Source organism: Thunnus maccoyii, chromosome 24 (genome assembly GCF_910596095.1).
Source record: "Thunnus maccoyii chromosome 24, fThuMac1.1, whole genome shotgun sequence".
Lineage (NCBI taxonomy): Eukaryota > Metazoa > Chordata > Actinopteri > Scombriformes > Scombridae > Thunnus > Thunnus maccoyii.
Window position 1 is genome coordinate 690,555 of NC_056556.1, and position 21,170 is coordinate 711,724.

A 21,170-nucleotide genomic window follows, 5' to 3' on the forward strand; every position below is an offset into this window, starting at 1 on the left:
ATAAAGTCAAAGGAAAGAATCTGACACACAGCAGCTGTAAGTAACAAACAGAACATCAGTACTGATGTTTCTACATTATTGTAAAACTCAACACAATCTAACACATCTCAGACCTGACTGAGTCACGTTAGCAGCTCAATTCTGACGGCATTTTAGAATTTACTATTTCATTTAGCAGATTATGTCATACATGTGAGATACTAGAAGAAGCAAAATACATGAAATTCTCACTATGGATCAATCTGTGTGCTGAAATGTGGAGAAAAGCCTGAAACACTGTAAACAGTGACTTTACTGCCTGCTATACATCAACGGCCTGTACGCGTCTTGTTATGTGCAGCACCATATTTCTCCCCCCTCCCCCTGTCGCTACACATTAAGTTCCACTCTGTTACATTAAAATACCAGTTCTGAGGAGCAGAAACATGTTCAAACCATTCAGGGCTGGAGCAGCAGCGGCGGCGGCGGCGGCCCACAGCATCTACAGGACGGACCCAAAGCTTTGGCACCGCGCTTAAAGCTGTTGTGTTCACTGTTGCTGAACATGAACACTAACGAGACGCATCTTTCAACCATAAGTGTTGCAATATAACAGGAGCATTTGAGGGGATACAGTGACTCGCGACTTTAAAAGACTGTGGGAGGAGCCGTAACAGCTCCAGCACCTGTACTATGAAGTAAGATCAACATACTCAGGATTTCTCTTCGTTATCTGGCGTGGGGGGGTTTGCAGCACATGACCAGTCACAAACATGGACAAACCTACTGGCAGCAGAGCGCTGTATTTCACAAATGAAGAGCAAATAATAGACAAATACGAAGTTAAACAGGCTAAAAGCAACACAGTTGCAGCTGCTAAATGCAGGAAGCACAGCTGGCGAAAACTCTGGACTATGTGAATGTGTTAAAAGGTTTATAATGTTACTGCTCCATCATTAGTGCACGAGTAGATCTGACTATAATCACATTTGTTTATTCCATTAAATGAATGTGTTGCTCAGATGTGTTCTTATTTTAGCCTCATTCTTCCAGCTGTAACTCCGACAATGTCAAACGGACTTGGGAGCAAATATAAAAAAAATAAATATAAAAACAGTTCAAAGAGTAAGTAGGCTTACTTTCATATTTTATAAGCATAAATAAACAAGTTCAAGGCTTTAGTGCTTCAGTCAGTCTCTGTTTTAAGATGATATAAAGCACATTGAAACGACTTTGACATTGCTTGCAGCCAACAGGGGAAAAGAACGAGATGAAGAAGACAGGAGTGGACTCCTGCTGAGGAGCCGACCCCCCGCTGCCATCATGACGGTCGTCCCTTATTGGAAGCTGACTGTGTTTTTAATCAAGTTCACCCACAGTGTACACAAAACCACTCGTAGCAAAGTAACACAAGGCAACGCATACAGTCTGCGGGACTTTAAGCGCATGACTCCGACAGCTCAAGGAGCTCACACAGATAACTCACTGCCTCGGATGAGAATCTATATCTATAATCTACATCTATAATCTATATCTATAATCTACATCTATAATCTATATCTATATATAAAGATCGTCGGGGGAAAGCTGAAGGGTTTCGCTGCTCTCTGAACAATCTTAACTTCCTACGAGACCCTCTGATCTGCACACTGAGCTCCACAGAATCTGCTACGAATGGTGATGCCACTTTCCAAGAGAATTATTAGTCAGTAGTCAATGTTTTCATACATCTGTAATCTCGAACATAACCTGTTACCATGGCGACATACCCCAGTGAGAAGTGAACCACCAGCATAACCCTTAAAACCCAGAGTTAAACCTGAGCTTACCTTGCTAACCCCAATTCCTGCTTAGTAGTACAGGCCTCTGCTGTTTCCAGACAGGAAGTGATGTAATGCATTGACAGGTGGAGAAGTGGGCGGAGTCTGTCACACCTGATTACATCATCTGTCATCTTGAAACACTATTTTAGCTGAATTCCATCTTCACAGCACCAAATTGGATTAATTTTATTGTTTGTTTTTTTTAAAGAAACTCAACACCAACTGCAAACAGCTTTTCTTTTGTCAATTTTCAAGTAATTGTGTCGTTTACTACTTAAATTATTTCTTGATGTTTTATTTGTTTTTTCCTAATGATGCCTCATTTGTCTTCACACTTGTTTTGAAAATTCAAACTTTATTTGAATTCCACTGTTGACAAACAAGTTTATCATAAAAAACTTTAGATAAACTGAATCTGAATTTATTTTTTTATCATCACTATCATTTATCAACGCTGCTTATTATCATTGTTCCAACATGCACACAAACCTTTTTCCATCACTTATTCTAGAAGAGAATATAAAAACATAACCCTCCTCCCTTGTATACATCTAAATAATGTAAAGAACTTCCTTCTATAACGTGTTTTTTAAAAGCTCACAACTACAAACAGTGAAGTTGAGATTCATTACATGTAAAACAAATGTTAATCACCATTTATTTATTGAGTTTAACAGGAGTAACTAGTTGTACTGAAGCAGTCAAACTTAGTATTATTTTTTGTGTTTTAGAAAAGTCCAGTTTACACTCTAAAAATGAAAGTGTGGTTGTTTCCAATGATTCATTTGCAAACATTTAAAGAAGAAATTTAAAGTTTTTCCTTTAAAATGTTACTTTCCTGTGATTTCCTGAAAGCTCATAAACCTATATGAATGCTAAACATTAGCATGTTAGCATGAACACTACACAGTTTACTGTCTCGATAAAAAACCACCAATCAGAATGCGCTGCGTAAACATTATTATAGAAGATAAGTCTGTGGTTTCAGTTTGAAGCCAGAAATGTGTTCCTGAATGTAAAGGACAGAGACATTTTTTTAAAAAAGGAATCAAAACTTCTTTATTGTTGAAAATCAAATATAGAAACAAACGTGTAGAAAAACATCAACAGCTAACATACATTCTGTTCTCTCTTACAAAGCACTCTTCTGTTTTATAATAATGGGGTGAATGCATGAATACAGTCAGCTGACAGTTAAAGGCACAGTACATGTTTTACGTTCATGAATCAGGACTGTGCTACATCGTAAAGAAGAAAGAAAATGTCCTGCATCGCTTTATTTTACCGCCAATCTGCACCTTCAGATAACGTACCTGCCTCATAATAACCCACCAAGCCTTTATAGTGAGGGCTGGTGGCAGGGCGGGAAATTAAAGGCAGCCACTCGCAAAAACAATTAGAAAGAATGATTAGCACGTTAGCTAATAGCCGTAGTCCAGAACAGCGTTTTATGTTTCAGTCACTCAGCGGCACATAAAATTAGAAGAAAATATAATTTTGAAACTACAAACTCAGCTGTTTCCAGTGTTCGACACCTCTCTGATGGAATTAATCATGTCTGTTGTTACTTTAACGCCTCCACTGTAAAAGTCGTTAACCAGCCTAAAAACCTGGAACTTCTTATTTTCAACATACTTTCTGTAACAGCTTTTATTGATGACAGAGCAACTGAAATAACCAAGTTTATGGCTTGCTAACTCGGCTAATTAGCCAGATACTTGTGTAAACAACTGGCCATTGCTATACCCGCGCTAACCTTGCTAGCCTTTTTCTTGTATTTCAGTCACTCAGCAGTTCATAAATTTTGTTTCGGGGAGAATGTTGAAAATGAAAATGACCTTCTGTTGGGAAATCTTAGTGACTTTAAGGAAAATAAAAATCACAAACCCCCCAAAACCCCTTGGTGTTACATAACAAAAAACATGTTTTTGTAACTTTACAACTTCATGACATTTTTTCCATCTTAAAGTCACTAAAAAGATAAATTGTGATCCGTAGTTTGATGGTCCAGGATCAGAGCTAGTCAGCCTGATAGCTGTGGTCACAATAGGCTATATCCTCGCTAACCTAGCTAGCTTAGTTCTTGATATACACACCAAGGCAACAACTGAAGTTTGAAAGTTCTTCTGTAATTCAAATTAAAAGAAGCAGTTTGAATGCAGATATGTGTGCTGTACAGTTAGCTTCCCGCCCTGCATTAGTATGAGGCTACAAAGAGAAGAAGAGCACATTATGGTACAGTAAAAAAAAAAAGGCCACGGTGAGGGAAATGCATCTGCAAAAATGTATTGAAAAAATACATTCTCTCCATATACATATAAATACATTTCTGTTGTGCAAATTGCAAGTGTAGAAGCCTCCCACCTCGACGAGTCCGATCACACACAAGACAAATTTTAGTTTTCCCAAAAACAGAACATTTAGTTCATAGCACAGAATGTCAGGGCAGCACGATGTACAACAACATGAATCTCCACATTTAACAGACTGCAGAGGACTGTTAGCCGCTATCTCCTGCTGACGGTTAACGTAGCTTGCAGTGCTAACAAAGCATGTACAAAAAGTGTTTACATATTTGGCATTTTGTTATCAGTGGACTGGAAAATGTTATTTTTGTAGTTTTGAAATTTAAATCAGGTTTATTTTTGTTGTCTATTGTTGAAGACTAATACACCTGCAGCGTGTGCGTGCATGAGAGAAATCCAAATATCCAACAAGCTTTCGGTATTTCTGGTCAGCTGCCAAATTATGTCTTGCTGTGTGGTTGTACTTTGGAAACCTTTTGCTCAAGCGACTCTTTAATGCAATGAACAAGCTGAAAAGCAAACAATCCTGAACATCTACACAAGAGGAACAGCGGGAAGCATCGAGTCACCAAAATAATCCTGCGACTTTCTCGCCTGTTGGCCTCTTGAAGAAATGTAATAAGACCTTTTGATAAATAACATCTCATTCGTTATGAAAATAGTATTCCAGGGAGCCAGCTTCCCATTATTTTAACACAAAATAAAATATATCTAGCGTGAGTTAGCCACCCCCCCACACTGCAGAGAGTAACCCAACCTCCACGTATCTTCCTCCTCTTCTATCACTGTAGCCTTGTTGCTCGATAAATAGTAAAGATGAGGCATGTTTGCTATTACATATTTTTTTAAAAATGCTCTCTCGTTACAAATTCCCTGACGAGTATGTCCTGTACATGTTTTTACAGCACTGGGTAAGGTGGAGCATGAAGAGGGAGTTCAGAGCTCCGGCAGGTTTTACTGTCACCGTCCCAGCCGGGGCGACCAATCCTCACTCGGGCTTCTCCGAGGACGATGGTTGCAGCGAGTCCGTTCACCATTTGCCAGGGATGGGTGTCCCGCACTCGTACCATGAGACGTAGTTTACGTGAGAATGTCCTCCTATCTGGCCAAAGTGGACGGGCTCCTGACGCAGCGCTCTGTAGAAACCTGTAGACGAGACATTTCAACCACAGTTAGATGTTGAAGTTCTGTGTGAACATTAGTTTATTAACTGTCTACTATCACCCGACATGCAGACACCAGCTAATGAAACTACTGCTCATAATTTAAATAAAACACACTTGTAGCACATACGAAACACAACGCAATTGGTTTACCGGCTCTGGATGGCAGCTGGTCGGCTTGCAGCTGTCGGCCTGTTCGTCCGTCCAGGAACGAATCGACGAACTGGCAGTGATCCTCACCGAAGCCGGTCTGATCTCCGATGTTGTAGAATTTACCTGCGCGGCAAAACGAACCAATCAGCACCGAGATCAAATAAAATGTGATATGTGAAGCGAAGGAAGCGTTGTTGCGTCTGAACTCACCGTTGAGCGAGTCGCTGAGGTAGATCTTGTACCTGAGCGAGTTACAGAGCTGAACGCCCACAAACTTGCGGTACCAGGTTCTCTTCACGTACTGTTTGCCGTGGCAGTCGGAGTACGAGTCCGTCTTGAAGGGGAACTGAGTCCAAATGGCGTCTTTTCCTGCAGAGAAAGAAGGTTTTCCGTTTATTAAAATGATGACGGTGTGTTGATTACCGTCATGTGGATGTGGATGATATTTGACTTTACCTGAGACGTTCTCGCTCACCCGCGGGTCCGCTAAGGGAGACAAAGCAAGTTTTATCATCTTTAATCCAGCAAGTTAAAGTTAAAAATAGTAGACGACTACTTCCTGTTTTCTCCACAGTAAAAGTTCCCATTTCCTCCCAGTACAGAATAAACTATATGCTTTAATATAAGCAATTGTTTAAACAAAAAATGTATTCAAATTTTGTTAACCATACGTGTTATTTATTATTTTTATTATATATTTTTTTGAACTGTAACCACCGTCATCATCCATTTATCTTATGTAATCAATGTATTACATCATATTATGTAATGTACCTCATGAAAACAGTTTTATCTCAATATAAGTCTGATGTCTGGTGTTGCAGCGGCGTTACCACATTATATTAGACTCATGTTGGAAGTGTAATTTTGGAATATTACCTAATTTATTTCAGATTTGTTTAATATTTGTAGTTTTCCAAGTTGTAGAAAGTTTGAGTATTTTTAGAAAAGCAAATACTGTCAGAGCATCACACCAAAAACTAAAACAGTATGAATAATAAAATGCTACAAACCAAAAAGCAGCTGTGGTCATTAACACATTTAAGCCTGTTTGCTAATAATTATATAAAAGATACTCTGCTTTCCTGTCATGACCTATTTTATAAAACGAGTCAATAATTACTAAAAAAAAAATTCTAATGATTTTAAATCTTCCTGTAAAGAACTATTTTATTTGGCAGTAATAATAAATTAGTACTGTTCCAATTAAGTTTGTTAGTATATAGAATACAATTCTACATGTAATTTTCTAATTATAAATGAATACAGATGATATTGGGTTTAAATGAAGCTGCTCTTTCAAGGAAATTCATATTTTCACAATAAATCTAGAAAACAGATGTTCTTTAACTTCAGTTCCAAATCACAGACTGTTCCTGCTTTAGTTCATCTGTTGCTTCAATGACCGGCAGCATTTAGAGGACTTTACAGGTTGTTCTGTACCTGACTCTGTGTTGAAGGACACCGGTTCACTGGAAGGACCTTCACCCAGCTCGTTCTTTGGCTTCACCTTGAACTCATAACTGTAAAGAAACACACACACAGAGACAAAATGTGAGTTTTTTCTGCTTAAACACAGCATAAAGCCAAAACTACTATTGTTTATTAGAAAACTATTTGTAGAACAGCCTCTGAATTTCACTTAAAATCAATGTTTCTGATCACAATTAAGAGTCAGAGAACTATAGAACACATTTTTATAAACTTGAATGAATAAACTTGCATGCAGCATTAAGAAGTGTCGCAGGTTTGACACTTTTATATGAAGAGGGGTGCCAGTCAGAGTCACGTCTGACAAATAATAATTATAAAACAGAAAGAAAATACACACAAAACAATAAAGCAAATAGCAAGTAGCAATGAAATGTACGGCGGCAAAAAACAGCACTAGACCACAACTCAATCCAGTTTTCAGCAGGTGTATTAAATCAAGCAAGTAAAGCAAACGTGTGTGTGAGTCCACTCAGTAAACAGCTACGTTCAATCCAGTTTCATGACCATAAAAACAAAGACGACCAAAAGTCTGTTCCGGGTTTGAACTGTTTTACCTTTTAACTCCAACAGGAAAAACACACATCCACTGGATTATTCCTGCTCCTGACAGGCTCCAGAGACAAGGCTCATGTTTTACCACGAGACATGGACTTTACAATGTGATCTGATGCCGAGGGTAAAGCTACCTCTCCTCCATTCAACAAAAACACTGGCAGCTCTGAGACACACTAACAGATTTCCTGGAGATTGGTTTCACACAGGCGCAGGTTTTTTGGAGGGTTGTTATTGGATTATAGGAAGATTGTGGATATTATCTGTGGGAAACACGACTGAACTCTTGACAGGTGGGTGTTGATGTAATTCTGATGGCTGTGACTATGGCAAGTTGTCGTAATTAGTCTTTATTTTACAGAGAGCCAACATTCCTCCATGAGCAGTGCTTGGCGACAGCGGCAAGGAAAAACTCCCCTTTAACGGGAAGAAACCTCAAGCAGAACCGGACTCTAGGTGGACGCCATCTACCTTGACCGGTTGGATTGAGAGAGAAAGAGAAAGCACAAAAGAGTTTTTGTACTGTCTCCTTGAAATTTGTTTTATATGGGAGTTAAAGGACATATCCTAATCAAAGTAGCAGTATCCATTGAATTTCTTCACCTTGACATTCAGAGCATGGGCAGGACTGCTCCCTCGAGTTCCCTCCAGAGATCGAGGCTCCGGAGACAATATGGGCACCTCACAGCCGGCCCTTTTCTTGCTATGCATCTAGTGTGCATTTGGGTTTTTTGAAGCAGATTGTCAGACATCCAGAATCATGGCCTGGTCCCCTCGGACCATTATGAGTACAGCTAGCGCCACTGCAGCTATCCTTTGAACTCTCTGCCCCTCATCAATAGCACAAGAGTGGGAAGTGTGTTTGTCCAGAGCTGTAGTGCCACTATCAGCTCGGACTGTTTGAACTGACCCAGACTGTCTGGGTTTTGCAAACAGCTGTTGGATATCTTATCGCCTTCGGATAGCGCCGTGCCAATGCCCTGGCAAGTGAGCTTGCGCTGTTTTTCAAATGCTTTTTCCCTCCAAGCTGCCGTTGACGCCTTGCAGGTGTCAATACTGTTCAAGTCTGGCTGGTCTGTTTTACTAGGCTTGACCTTCCCCTTGCAGGACCTGCCGCCAGATAAGGGATGTCAGGAGGGAAGTCCTGGAATCCAGACTAGCAATCATCTTAGATATCTTATCCCTCATTTCCCGAATCATCTATTGAAGTGAGGGAACCAGGATCCCTTTCCGCGGGTTTATCTGGACGCACGGATACTTCACTGTTCCCTGTACTCCCACTAGATGGATGGGCACTCCTCCCATGAGTGTCCACACTCTGCACTGGTTTATGGCGTATGCATATGGGCTGTTACTCCCAATCATAAATCCATGACATTTCCTAGGATTTGTTCTTAGTCCCATGACACTCCCAGATTCTTGGACATGCCATCTGCAGAAGTCAGCGACCTGATCACCATACCTTCCACCCTGAATCCCGAACCCAGCCTCTCCAACATGTGGAGTAGAGGGTCCAGGGCCAGGTTGAAGAGTGATGGAGACATCGGATCTCCTTCTTCACTGACACCTTGACTTTGATCCTTCTGGTATTACCTCCCACTGCTTTGACCATCCTGTGACACTTCCTGTATGAGTCTTTGATGAAACCTCTGATCAGCTCATCCACTCCCCTTCTCTCAAGCAAATCCCCAATGTGAAAAATAGTTGCTCATTATTTTTCTGTTAATTAACTAATCAAGAATTATTAATAACAGCTCTAAACTTTTTACAGGATTACTAGGAAACCAACTCCAGGTATATTTAGAGGTGCTATGGTTTGCATTTTAACATCAATAACAAACGAATAAGGTCATCACTGATCTCATTTCTGCAGTTTCCTTACGGTGCAGCAACAATAAGAGGGCGCTGCTCTTCTTCTGATGGTCTCTCGTATGTTTACAGCACATTTCAAATAAAACAAGCAGGAGAAAGTGGAGAATTATCACCACCAGATGAGCTCTATATCCTGCTGCTTACAATTGTCTTTAAATCGTTTCTGCACAGTTTCCTGTGTCGGGCGTTTTTAGTATCAAACCTGCAGGAATCAGCTGCAGAGTTTGTGTTCAAGTCTGCTTCTTCTCCAGACATCCTCTGTCTCTTTGAGAACGACCATAAATGCTTATTTTCCTCTCTGCTGTAGCTGTTACACAATGTTTCAACAACTCCAACGGTCACCTCGCTGAAGAAAAACATCTCAACCTGTTTGGGACGGTGACGTCGGTGCTTCGAGTCGTTCCAGACTTCACGTCCAACCAGCTTCCTTCATACTACATATTTCTCTCACATCCAGGCTCATTAAACCCTCGCTGAGCGTCTGGCTCGACCGCCTCAGCTTGTTTGGACAGCTGAGCGGGAACAGCAGACATTTTGTCAGACGTGTTGAACAATATTTTCGGAGCTCCAGCAGACATCCAGAGAGCGGAGGTGATCCGACACTTTTGGAGACTCACTTTGACATCTTTTTAATCTTCCTTATGTTTGCAGCAGCATATAAAACAAGCTCTACTTGATGCCTCAGAGGCAAACAATCCTACAAAGCCATCCCATGATTCTATCAATACATTGTGGTAAATATCTATTGTTTGTTTGCTTCAACCATTTCACAGTAGACTGGATTTGTTTTGAGCCACTGAAGGCGACAAATGAGGAAAACGTAAACGTCAAATATTTCTGAGATTTTGCACCACAAATGTCAGACACAATGTCCTCTGCCTCTGTATTATCTCATAACCCTATCAAACCACAGAATATTAATAATTTCTCCAATATCTGCACATGGCAGCTACAGTATGGTAAAGGTTAGGAAAACATTGTTATGGTTATGGCAAATAAACTACAGTAAAGGTACGTTTAGGGTTAAAAGAGTCCTTCACAGATTTATAATTTCACTCCTGTAACATCATCAACCTCATGATGGACAGGTTTTTTTATGAAAAGGATGAAAATCAATGCAGCAGAAGCAGAGATGTTGTCTTTTTGATTCCACACATTCTTCTTCCTTTTCAAAACCTTACGCCTACATTACCCACAGTGCACCTGGAGGTTTGGGTGTGCTACGCTAGTGGTGGCTAATGTAGCCTGGAGCTGCTAGCCTCCAGCATAGATGAGAAGCTACAGAAGTCTGATAACCTCACTTGTGGTCTTCAGCCCAACCAACACTGTGACATCATCATACGTTAGCGTACCTGCTCTCAGGTTTGAGGTTCTCCACGGTGGTGTGAGTCTGGTTGGTGGTCAGGATGGAAACCTGTTCTCCGTCGGGTCCTTTAGTGGTGGAGATGACCTCATACTCTGAGAAGACAACAACAGATGATTTATATGCTGTTAGCTAATAAGGTAGTCAACAAATAGCTTGGACGCTAACTGCTGCTAAACCCCAAAAGTCTCTCTCAGTGGAGCTAAGCTAACAGTTTCCCCCTGCTTCCAGTCTTTGTGCTAAGCTAGGCTACACACATCCTGGAGTTCCTACCGGTGGTGTCGTTGTCCGTTTTCTCCCAGTCCAGGATGATGAAGGATGGGCATCCCTCCACCGTTACCACAGTGAGGTTGGAGGGAGCAGTCCTGGGCGGAGCCGTCACGTTTGCCTCGCTGGGTTCGTCTTCAGGGAAGTAGCTGAGGGAGGAGGTGATGGAGCACGGCTCGTCCGGTTTCTTGCCGGTTTGGTAGATAACATGCGGTGCTGTGGGAGGAGGAGCTTCGTTAGCTGGTACTCTGTAACTACAGGGATTCAGGCTCTATTCCCTGCTCAACAGGTTGAGCTTAAACAGACGGTTGTTTTTAAGCTTTTCATTGATCCTGTTTAGACGTCTTCAGGTCCAACTGGAAGCTTATGTCAAAGTTTCTGCTCACCCACGTAACGTTTCTTGCCCAGGGCATCGACGTCAGACGTTGGCTTTGATTTAAACAAGTCTGAGTCCTCCCAGGTTTCCTGTCGACTGGCTGAAAGAAGAAACAAAAAGATCAAATCTCAGATGGCAGAAGAAATGCTCACATATCTGCAGAGTGATTCTCAGGTTTCAGACACAAGTAAACATTTCTAATATTTCTCACAATGTTTTTTAATTTTTCTTATTTCATGGATGTAAAAACATTTTTTATGAACCCAAAGTCCCAAATGATGATATCAATGATACCAATCTTATGGGCATCTTTTGTAATATGATACTTCCTGAAAGTTTTGGGAAAGTTTCCAAGGCTGCTGCCTTTGAAACTTGTGTTCCTGGGCTCATATTTATCAAAGAATAACACTTAAGATTTCTCTAAAGAGCCAACTTGAGTCAAAAGATTCATTGATGCCCAACTTAGAGCATTTTTAAGTTTACAGAAGTTCAATAAATAGTTTTTATTCTCATTCTTCTCTAAAAATGAAGGATTTCTGCTTTTATTTCTCACTGAAGTACAAAAATATTACTATTAGCAGTTCACAAATCACAAATGAGTTGCTTTCAAATACAGTTAAATTTGTGAGTCCTACAGAGCTCTCACATGTTCAAATCTCAGTGACATAAAAGATGCTTGTGTTGTTGGTGAAATAGTTAAAAATGACTTAAATTTCTTGCATTGTGGCCGATGATTGCTTAATCATTTGGTTTTGGGGTTTTCCTGCAATGAAAAGGTAAAAAGTGGAACTCTTCGTACTGGCAGGTGTCGGTGAAACAGTTGTGGCTTGTTTTCGTTCCTGCTTGGTGGGCTTGGTGGTTGCCAGCGGCACTTTGGGTTTCAGGAACGGCAACTTGTCGTTCTGCTTCAGGTTGTTCACCTTGTCTGGAAGAAAGTGAACAAAGATTCATGTGTTGGATAAACATGGAGAAATCTACGTAAACTTCATATTTTACATGTTTTGGTCACATAAAATGTCAAATCACACGGGTCCAGATTTTATCTGTCTTATGAGGTGTAATGTCTCTGGAATTATCAGATAAAAAGGACAAATATTTACGTAGAATACTGAGAATAATGAAACATAAAGTGAAATCATGGAGTTGATGGATGAAATTAATATGTGCAGCTACATGTAGATGGGTGGATGTGTATGAATCTGATTACATGTTTAGGTATGAATGTTCACACAGACTTACGAGCATGTATGTACAAGTACACATAATGTAAATCTCTTGTCTTATTGGGCTTCACTGTATTAAGAACAGATATTTATTTTTTTATCCCATCTTATTCAAAGATTGTAAAACAATGACTAATATTGTTGACAATATAGCATCTGTAACGGCTGAAACATGATAAATTGGATGTTATGAACCCAGAACAGACTGCGTTAAATATATTTTATATTCAGTTGTAAATTTGTTAATTATCTGTCAAAGAAAAATTATATTGTGATAACTGAAGTGTGACTTAGATTAAAAAGCAGTTGTACCTGTGTCTCCGGGTTTTCCAACCTGGTTTGGTTTCTTGTTGATCGGTGTGGACGGGCGAGCTGGAGATCCTGAAACACACATCATACATCATCAATCATCTTCACCTGTAGAAGGTGAAATTATTCCCCATCTGTCGCCTGGCACTAAGTATATATACGTGTCCAAACGCAAAAACCAATTTAGACTCAAAGGGTCCATTTAATGGAAAACAGTGGAACACTTCTTTAACCACCATTAACATAAAGTGCTCTCATGACTTTTCGATGACAGAAACGTCTCTGCTGTAAATCACATTCAGGCATGTGGACATTTTGTGTCTAAATAAGGCAAAGACTGAAGCTTAAACAACGACGTTGGCTCCATTTATTTTCTTGCTAGGTGCTTTGTAATCTACTGGAAAATCTCCTTTTTTTCCCTCCAAAAGGTAGAACTTGATACCCACTTCCAAATGCCAAATGAACCTGAAAACATGAACAATCCTGTGTAATTCCACAAGCTTGTTTCTGTTTTTCTAAAATCCAGAACCTGCAGCCAATTACACCCCCACTCCCCACTTCTCCTTCTTCTTCTTCTTCTCTCATTTAAGGAGAAGCCAAAATTCCTCACAATCAAGGATTTGATTCGCTTCCAAAACTAAATGAAATAAATGCAAAGCCAGAAACATGAAAGATGATGGAGTCGTAAAATGAAACAATACAGACGAATTCCTTTCAATCAGTTACATGTAAATATGTATGATGGCAGAGACGCCACCAGTGAATATTTGCTGTTCTTTGCTTGAAATTATTTGGGCTTCAAAGAGCTCTTTTGCTTTCTTGGTAAAGCTTCTATTATTCTTGAACAGTTGGACATAAAATAAGAGTTCCCTGTGGATGTTTTACAGTCTGTAGAAAATGAGTTTCATACTGGAAAGTCACAGTGGAAACTGCTGTAATTATACTCTGTGTTCAGCAGACTAAATGAAATAAATATTGGTATAATTCTCTCTTTTCACACACAAACAATCCTGAAATAAAAAGCAAACATCGGGTTCCACATTCAGATGAAAACTGCTCGATGCACGCCATGCTGTCCTGGTTGCGTGAGGCTTTTTCTAAACACGGCATCTCGGCAGCAATGCGCTTACAACGCTCGCAATCAAGCAAGAGACAAACGCTGAAGCATGTGGACTCTGCACAGGAGATTAAAAAAAAAAGGACTTAAATGACTCAATCTTCTTTTCTTCTTTAAATTCCTGCGGTAAGAAAAGGTGCAGAGCTCTGCAAAGTAAGCTAACGACCACAGAAGCACATACTTTCCGAATAGTATTCCAAAGCTTTTGGCTCGAGCTTTCAAGCTGACAACTTTTCTTTCTGGTCTTTATAAAACATTTGTCTTTGGACATTTGACACGGCCAAACCATGCAGTCTGAAGCGTCAGTCAGCGCAGGCGAGATTCATGCCATTACCAACCATAAAAATGCTCTTCAATAGTGGGACCCGAACGACCGAACACGTCAGGGAATTCAGCCTTCTTGTCCTCCAGCAATGAGTTGTTCACTGCAGCAGGAAAACGCACCAAGATTAACACTCGTTCTGTTGCTTCATCTGAATCATTGATGCCAAAACTCGTCAAGAAACTGTTCCACTGTTTTACATTTCCATCACAAAGTCATGAACGTTCCCTGTCAGAACGTCAACAAATGATCAAACCTTTCTAGATGTTAACATACAAAAGACAACAGACCAAAAATGGAAAATGGATGACACCAAAAACCAGCTCATACCCGCTCCACAGGATGAACATGCACACCAAAACATCATGCACGACAAAAACCATCACCCAGAACCCTTTGAGTCAATAATCTCATCAATCTGAGATATTATGAGCGGATTTACACCTGGTATCATTTATGTGTGATGAAAAACACGCTAACGCAGGTGTAAACTGTGATCAGATCTGTAAAGTTTGGTTATATTCTTTATAACAATAATAATAAAGTTGTGAGCTGCCTGTTAAAAAGCTACAGACGGGTTCCTGCTGAATATAAGTGGGCAAATAATCACTAATTGCAGGTTTAAAGTTAAATTAACATCATCTTTTAATGTTGTAGCGCTAACTCAACAGATATCCGTTGCTTATATAATTAATTTCCGTTCTTTGACTGGACTTTTCACAGCTTCTTATGTCATATTCTAGTTTGCATGCTGTGATTTGATCATATTGCAGGAAGAATAAAAATATGAGAATGTTTTTTAATACCAGGTGCAAATGCAAAGGCCGCATTTATACGTTACCACATGTTAATAACGATACTTGAATACTTATGAATACGTATACATAATTTCCTAACCTCTGCAAACATTGTTCAAGGTTCATTTTGAAATCTTGTGAAGGTCCCAAAGTTTCCAAAGATACTTTTTGGGAAATTAGGGATTTTAGGGGGAAATGTGAATAAAATTATTTAAAGAAGTCCACACAATAGCTTTTTCTGGAGCTTTCAACTGCAACCTGTAGTTTTCCTCAGTGGATGTAGTCTATCTAAAAAAAAAATAATTAAATTGTATATTGTATATTATTTTTCTCAGATTTCCTCTGAAAGCGTTTCAGTTTCCGTGAGATCAAGTTAAACCACAACCTCAAACCAGACATTTAAACATCTTCCCACCACCACAGTGACAACTCAAACAATCAAGCTCAAACTCTTCACATCTTGATTATTTGACAAAGTCACTGCCAGAAGCTTTGCAGAAGCTTGACTTGAGATGGCAAACATGTCAGACAAAAAGGCAACAAGGATGAACAGACCAACGGATGGATGGATGGATAAATGGATGAATGAATGGACATAAAAGTATTAATAAACAAAAAGGATGGAGAACATAAGACCAACATGAGCTGCAGTGGAGGTGAAGATGCTGCGGAAGCGACTGAAGGGTTAATTTATGATGAAACACAAAAAAAAACAAACAAGTTTTTTTTTTACCCAGTCGAGGTCGGGACCATAAGGCGGGTTTAGGTGGGGAAATGCCCCGGTGAGGCTGTCCGTTTACTGCGGGGAGAAAAGTGAGCGTTACGAAAGGTAAGAAACTGTCTCTGAGAAATGAACCCGACACAAAAACAACCTCCAAGTCCTGCATGAACATTTTCAGGCACCGCAGAAATCAACTTTTAACTTTTTTTGTAAAATAAATTTGATGGATTTATCTTAGGACCTTCCGTAAAATCAAGAGACAAACAAATATTTATGAATTTCAAGATGTTGTTTCCCATTTTTACAAAATCTTAGTGTTACCACAACAGATATATATCTAAAACTATAAATCGTTCACTCCATTGATAGAAAAAACTCCAAATTTTGTTACATCATCCATGAAAATCCCTAATACCCCCCCCCCCCCAGCTCCCTGGTGAAGCTCTGAAAGTTCGACAAAACGTTTCCAAACACCAAGAAGCAGCTTGGAGTTCATTTTCTAAGAAGTGAAATTTGCACCACTTGTTGACATTTGTAATAATTTTTGATGATTTAGAGATGAATCAGTAAATAAATAAACTGTCCAAACTGGAAACATGACATATTATATCATCACATGATCAGATTTTTTTCCAATTATTTAAAGAAAATTAAGATTTTTGTATTGAAATTTAAATGAAAGGATTTTCAGGTGAAGTCTGGTATATTTCCTGAGCCTTCTGTGAATACAGCATTTAACAGCCTTTAGGTAAAGAAGCGTAAAAATGGACTCGTCTGGTTGTTCAACTGTGAGGTTCATTTAGCAGGAAACAGTTACTGACACAAATTGGATCTGACAGCATGAAAGTCATCAAAACAATAAAGTCAAACTGTTAAAGTGTTGAAAACAGATGTGAACCACAGTGTAGAGACAAATTCCACCTGTTGGGCTTTTCCTTGAAATTAAAAAAAAAAAAATTCAATGATGTAGAAAATCATTCAAGACAGAACAAGGAAACAGCAACAATCAAAAACCAAAAAAACTCTCTTCACCTGTCAAAACATAACCAATCAATATTTAATCTGAACCTTCAGGAGCTCCACGTTTGCCCAGCACTGCACACTACAAAACCTGGTATTACAGGGGGAGGTTTCTGGTAAAATTACTAATTTGTGTGCTCAAGATATTTCTACTTTAAACTAGAGATTCAGAACACTTAATTATTTGCTTCCTTCTCTCAAGTGGAAAACAGCAATATGACTTCTAATAAAATACTGGATCATTGGCTAAAAACCCATTTAACTGAATTTTACTTGTGGAAAACCCAAAGTTTCCAGATATACTTTGGGGGAATTGAAAAGCTTTCCCCTAAAATGTTGGTGGTTTACAAAATTTTTTTTGCAAAATTCAAGAGTTTAAGAGATTAACGGGATTATGTCTGGGGTTTGATAGCATTTTATTTTATCTGAATCATCTCATTTAATCCGAATCCTTTTGAATCTTTTCCTAAAATGTTTCTTTAGTCCAGCATTCAACATTTGTAGCTAAAGTTACTAAATACTGGAGGTCCTGATTCAGAATGACTGACTTAATTGGTTTAATGTATCAATACGACACGCAAATGTTTTGCACTGAGAGATTCTGGAAACTGAAATAGATGCAGCTTTAACTATAAAACACTCACTGAAGGCTGCCAGTAACGAGTTGGATCAACCAATCGGCTTGTTTGTCATAAAGCTCCATACAGTAAGCTTTGTTGAGATTTGGGAGATTTGTGTCGGCTTACAGACACGTCCACAAGCATTTTTTAGAGAACCGTAATTCCCGTTTTACAAGTACATTAAACACACAACAGCCAAGTGTCAATTAAAACTTAACAGTCAGTGCGACCTAAACATTTGAAGCTGCAACCTGAATGTTTTCTATATTGGTAATAAAAAAGAGGAAGGACAAACAAAAGATTCAATAAGAGATTTGTTAGTTTGGGAGCTAAAATCTGGGTAATTTATCACCTTGGAGCCAGATGTAAAATAGAACCAACCATAGAAACCCCAATCCTAAAGGACTGAAAGATTTGTTGAGCACACAAACAAGTAACTTAAGAGAACATTTTCCCTCCTGACATTGACCAGGATTTGCAGGCTACACAAAAACTACACTATAAGTAAAACAAGAAGGTTGAGAAGAGTAAAGCAACAGGTACAAGGAGGATTACCCCCGAGTTTGCCCGAGGTCGGGGATGAGTTACTGGATCTAGAGGAAGAGTGGGGCTGTCTGAAGCCGTTAGAGAAGGGAAAGAGGGGTTTTCTTGATGGAGGCCCCATGGATCTGGAAACCGTGGAAGCAGCTGGGTTGTAGGGCTGTAAAGGCAGCGACGGAGAGAGATTTCTTTTGCTGCTTTGACCTAAAAGATCAAAAACAGTTGGAGGGCTTCTGTTATATATAATCTCATTTTTATCTAAGTTGCCAGTCAAGCGAGCTTGCAGCAGCCCTGAGCAGTGATGTTAGTGATGGAGATTCTTCAAGTATTTACCCTAATGAACCATTAAATTGAATGTAATTCTTATTATGATTTATGGAATTAATTAAAATGATGGGATCATGAAGTCTAAGTGCTCACAATCTTGGGAAACCACAGTCATATAAGCTGCTGATGAGTTTTGATGGCGCAACCATGACTGTAAGATCGTGTGCCACATGCAGACGTCAGATGTCATGTTGAATGAAATGTGTTTAGAGGTGCAACTCCTGGAGTGAGCAGCCATTCCTGTGGACAAAAACTGGAAGCTCGAGGGAACAAGATGGTTGCAGACAGACAGAGCAAGACTGGCTGTGATCGCAAGACACAGGAAGCATTTCATGAGGTCATTATTACCCCAGTTATTAGCTTTGGCCCGCTCATTGGCCAGAGCTGATCTCAGCAGTGACGATCTGTCCTGTGATTTGCCGAAAGCTGTGTGGGAAAGAAAAGGTTTAACTCTACAAAGACTTGACATTTTTCGGTTTAAGAAACAGTCCAAAACCTGCATGGCTACAATCTGAAGGTTTGTCAAACAGAAAGTAAGCCCTGAGAAAGTGAAAAAGACATCCTGAAAGCTGAAATATTTCAGTTTTTAAAGTACAAAACAGGTTAATAGCAGCACAATATAAATATTTAAACTCTTTGCAAACAAAAGGTGAAATGGAAGGTTTGGTATTTTTAAAATTCACAATTTTTTAAATCTGAAATGTAAAACAGTGGTCAACTGACAGAAGGACAAACTTTTTTCAACAGTTTGCAGATGATACTGTTATTTTCATGGATGTTTGTTGAAAAATTTCAAACAACCAACTGATTTACATTTTTAACAATCTTTCAAACATCACCAAAGAAGGTTTGGCAGTTTGAAAGTTAATTGACTGCAGTGTAGCTTTTAAAGTGTAATTGTTTGCAGATGACACTGTTATTTTTGTAAGAGCTTGTTAAACATAAAAACAAATATTTAAATTTATATCGTTATTTCTGAAAATGTTTCACATCATTATTACTTCACATTCTGCAGTGAATGTAAATCAAAATGAACAAGATGATTAGTATGAGTGGAAGTTGGAAGTTGGGAATTATCACCTTCAGCCTTCCAGAGGAAAGTTTGGCATTTTGAAAGTGGTGATTGTTTAATTCTCAATGTAAAAACAGCAGTTAATTCATGGCAGCTTTGCCTTTAAAGTGTAATTGTTCACAGATGACACTCTGATTTTTATGTAGGTCATAAAGAGAGCTTGTTAGATAGACAGTAGCATTACTTTAAATATCAAGAGGCTCATTTCTTTTCTGTCTTCTGTCTCAGCAGGTGCTTGGCAGCACAGTCAGAACAACTATTTTCTAACCACAGACAGATTTGCATTGGGATTAAACTCAATTTTCCAAAACCTGGCGATTATTTCACACAAGAAAATAAAAAAGGGAAGTTGGATGGTGGAAATTACCAGAAGGGTTATGAGGCTTCTCAGGTGCATTAGTGGGCGCCCTGGGCTGAGTCTGCCCCTGAAGCATGTCACCATTGGAGGGTAATTTAAGGAGGGGGGAGGCAGTGGTGTTGGTGGGAGGGGCTTTGGTGGGCAGGAGGTGGGGGAGGGCAGGAGGAGGATCCGCTGGTTGGTTGCTGTCGTTTCTAAAAGTGTTTCCTTTGTCTGGAGCAAGAGAGGAGAGAGGTACTGTGATCATGGGAATCTGATGGTTTGATTTAAGACACCAAATGTTTTGGTTGTTTTTCTAGTTGATATATGGTAAATATACTGTATTTTAACTAAGGCTGACATGCAGTTTGATTCCTCTCATCATCTCCAACACTTACGGAGAAATGAAAGTCACCAGATATTTCAATTTCATTCCAAGTAGGGCTGAGTATCGACCCTCAATACTTTTTTGGTACCAACTAAAATGTGTTTGTAGCAAAAAGTAAAAAACGTCTGGTCTGATTCATAATCTTTCTTTCTTATTTTTTGATCATATAACTCCTCATTTACATAAGTCTAAATTCTGCCAATTTCAGACTGTATTTTATTTATGCAAAGTTCTTTTTATACTCATTGAAAAATCACACCCAGCCCTACTTTCAAACTAGATTCTCCAATTGGCGACTAAATGTTTTGGTCCCATAATCAGATACCTCCTAGAAATACAGAAAAGTCCAGAAGACATTGTATTTGTGTAGAAACAGAGATAACAAGGATTTTACAGAACAATTTGTGTTGTCTTTCCCTGACGGGAAAATCCAACCACATCTGCATCTCAAGTGGCTGACATGCAGTCCTGTCATGCAGAATGATCGAACACAGCAACAGTGAGGACTGAAGACAAAGACAAATAGACAGACAGAAAGAAGATATAAGGATTGACTGTAAAATACTCGTTTAAATTCATCGCTGAAGACTAATTTAATTAAGTTTGAGCTGCTGGGAAAATAAAAACTTCTCTTTGTTATCTTTTCATTTTGCAGTTGGAAAAGTAAGATGAGACAAGTCTGGATTCATTAAACCCAAATGTCCTTTAACCTAAACCAGGTTTGTGCCAAAGCAACATGAGTTGCAACTTACGTAAATGTTGACATAAAAATCTACTCATAAACTGCTACAATCATTTAAAAGTTTTAACAATTTACTTGGTCCATTGTTGAGTTCTGAGGTCATTTTTTTTAAATTAAAACTAGAGCTATAGAGATTATTTCACTATTTTCCAAAACTAACCACCTTGTTTTAATGATTTTGTAGAAACAAATAATTTTGAGTCATTATCAATGAACCTCTGGGCAACATGAGGTAAATGTCATGGTACAGTAGATATCTTGCATCTGAACAACATATTTGAAAACCT

The 21,170-nt window shown here is 39.1% G+C and overlaps 2 protein-coding genes across 15 annotated transcripts in view; both read right to left on the minus strand.

The window, feature by feature from the left end:
- LOC121891678 (protein NLRC3-like) overlaps positions 1 to 21,170 on the minus strand; it is a 1,105,688-nt gene that overhangs the window by 131,990 nt on the left and 952,528 nt on the right. The gene's annotated exons all lie outside the window — the stretch shown is intronic.
- abi3bpb (ABI family, member 3 (NESH) binding protein b) overlaps positions 2,834 to 21,170 on the minus strand; it is a 38,755-nt gene continuing 20,418 nt past the window's right edge. For 2 of the 14 annotated variants that reach the window (XM_042404224.1, XM_042404223.1), the window contains 15 exons: positions 19,784 to 19,987; positions 18,693 to 18,770; positions 18,033 to 18,221; positions 15,850 to 15,915; positions 14,336 to 14,422; positions 12,884 to 12,952; positions 12,148 to 12,273; positions 11,359 to 11,448; positions 10,979 to 11,188; positions 10,695 to 10,800; positions 6,868 to 6,947; positions 5,881 to 5,910; positions 5,635 to 5,793; positions 5,425 to 5,547; positions 2,834 to 5,254 (listed from right to left, as the gene is read on the minus strand). In XM_042404224.1, the coding sequence (XP_042260158.1) occupies positions 5,139 to 5,254; positions 5,425 to 5,547; positions 5,635 to 5,793; positions 5,881 to 5,910; positions 6,868 to 6,947; positions 10,695 to 10,800; positions 10,979 to 11,188; positions 11,359 to 11,448; positions 12,148 to 12,273; positions 12,884 to 12,952; positions 14,336 to 14,422; positions 15,850 to 15,915; positions 18,033 to 18,221; positions 18,693 to 18,770; positions 19,784 to 19,987 (1,733 nt within the window). In that variant the 3' untranslated portion in view covers positions 2,834 to 5,138. The remainder of the gene's footprint in view (positions 5,255 to 5,424; positions 5,548 to 5,634; positions 5,794 to 5,880; positions 5,911 to 6,867; positions 6,948 to 10,694; positions 10,801 to 10,978; positions 11,189 to 11,358; positions 11,449 to 12,147; positions 12,274 to 12,883; positions 12,953 to 14,335; positions 14,423 to 15,849; positions 15,916 to 18,032; positions 18,222 to 18,692; positions 18,771 to 19,783; positions 19,988 to 21,170) is intronic. The other 12 variants (XM_042404232.1, XM_042404231.1, XM_042404235.1 and 9 more) reach the window with 9 other exon arrangements.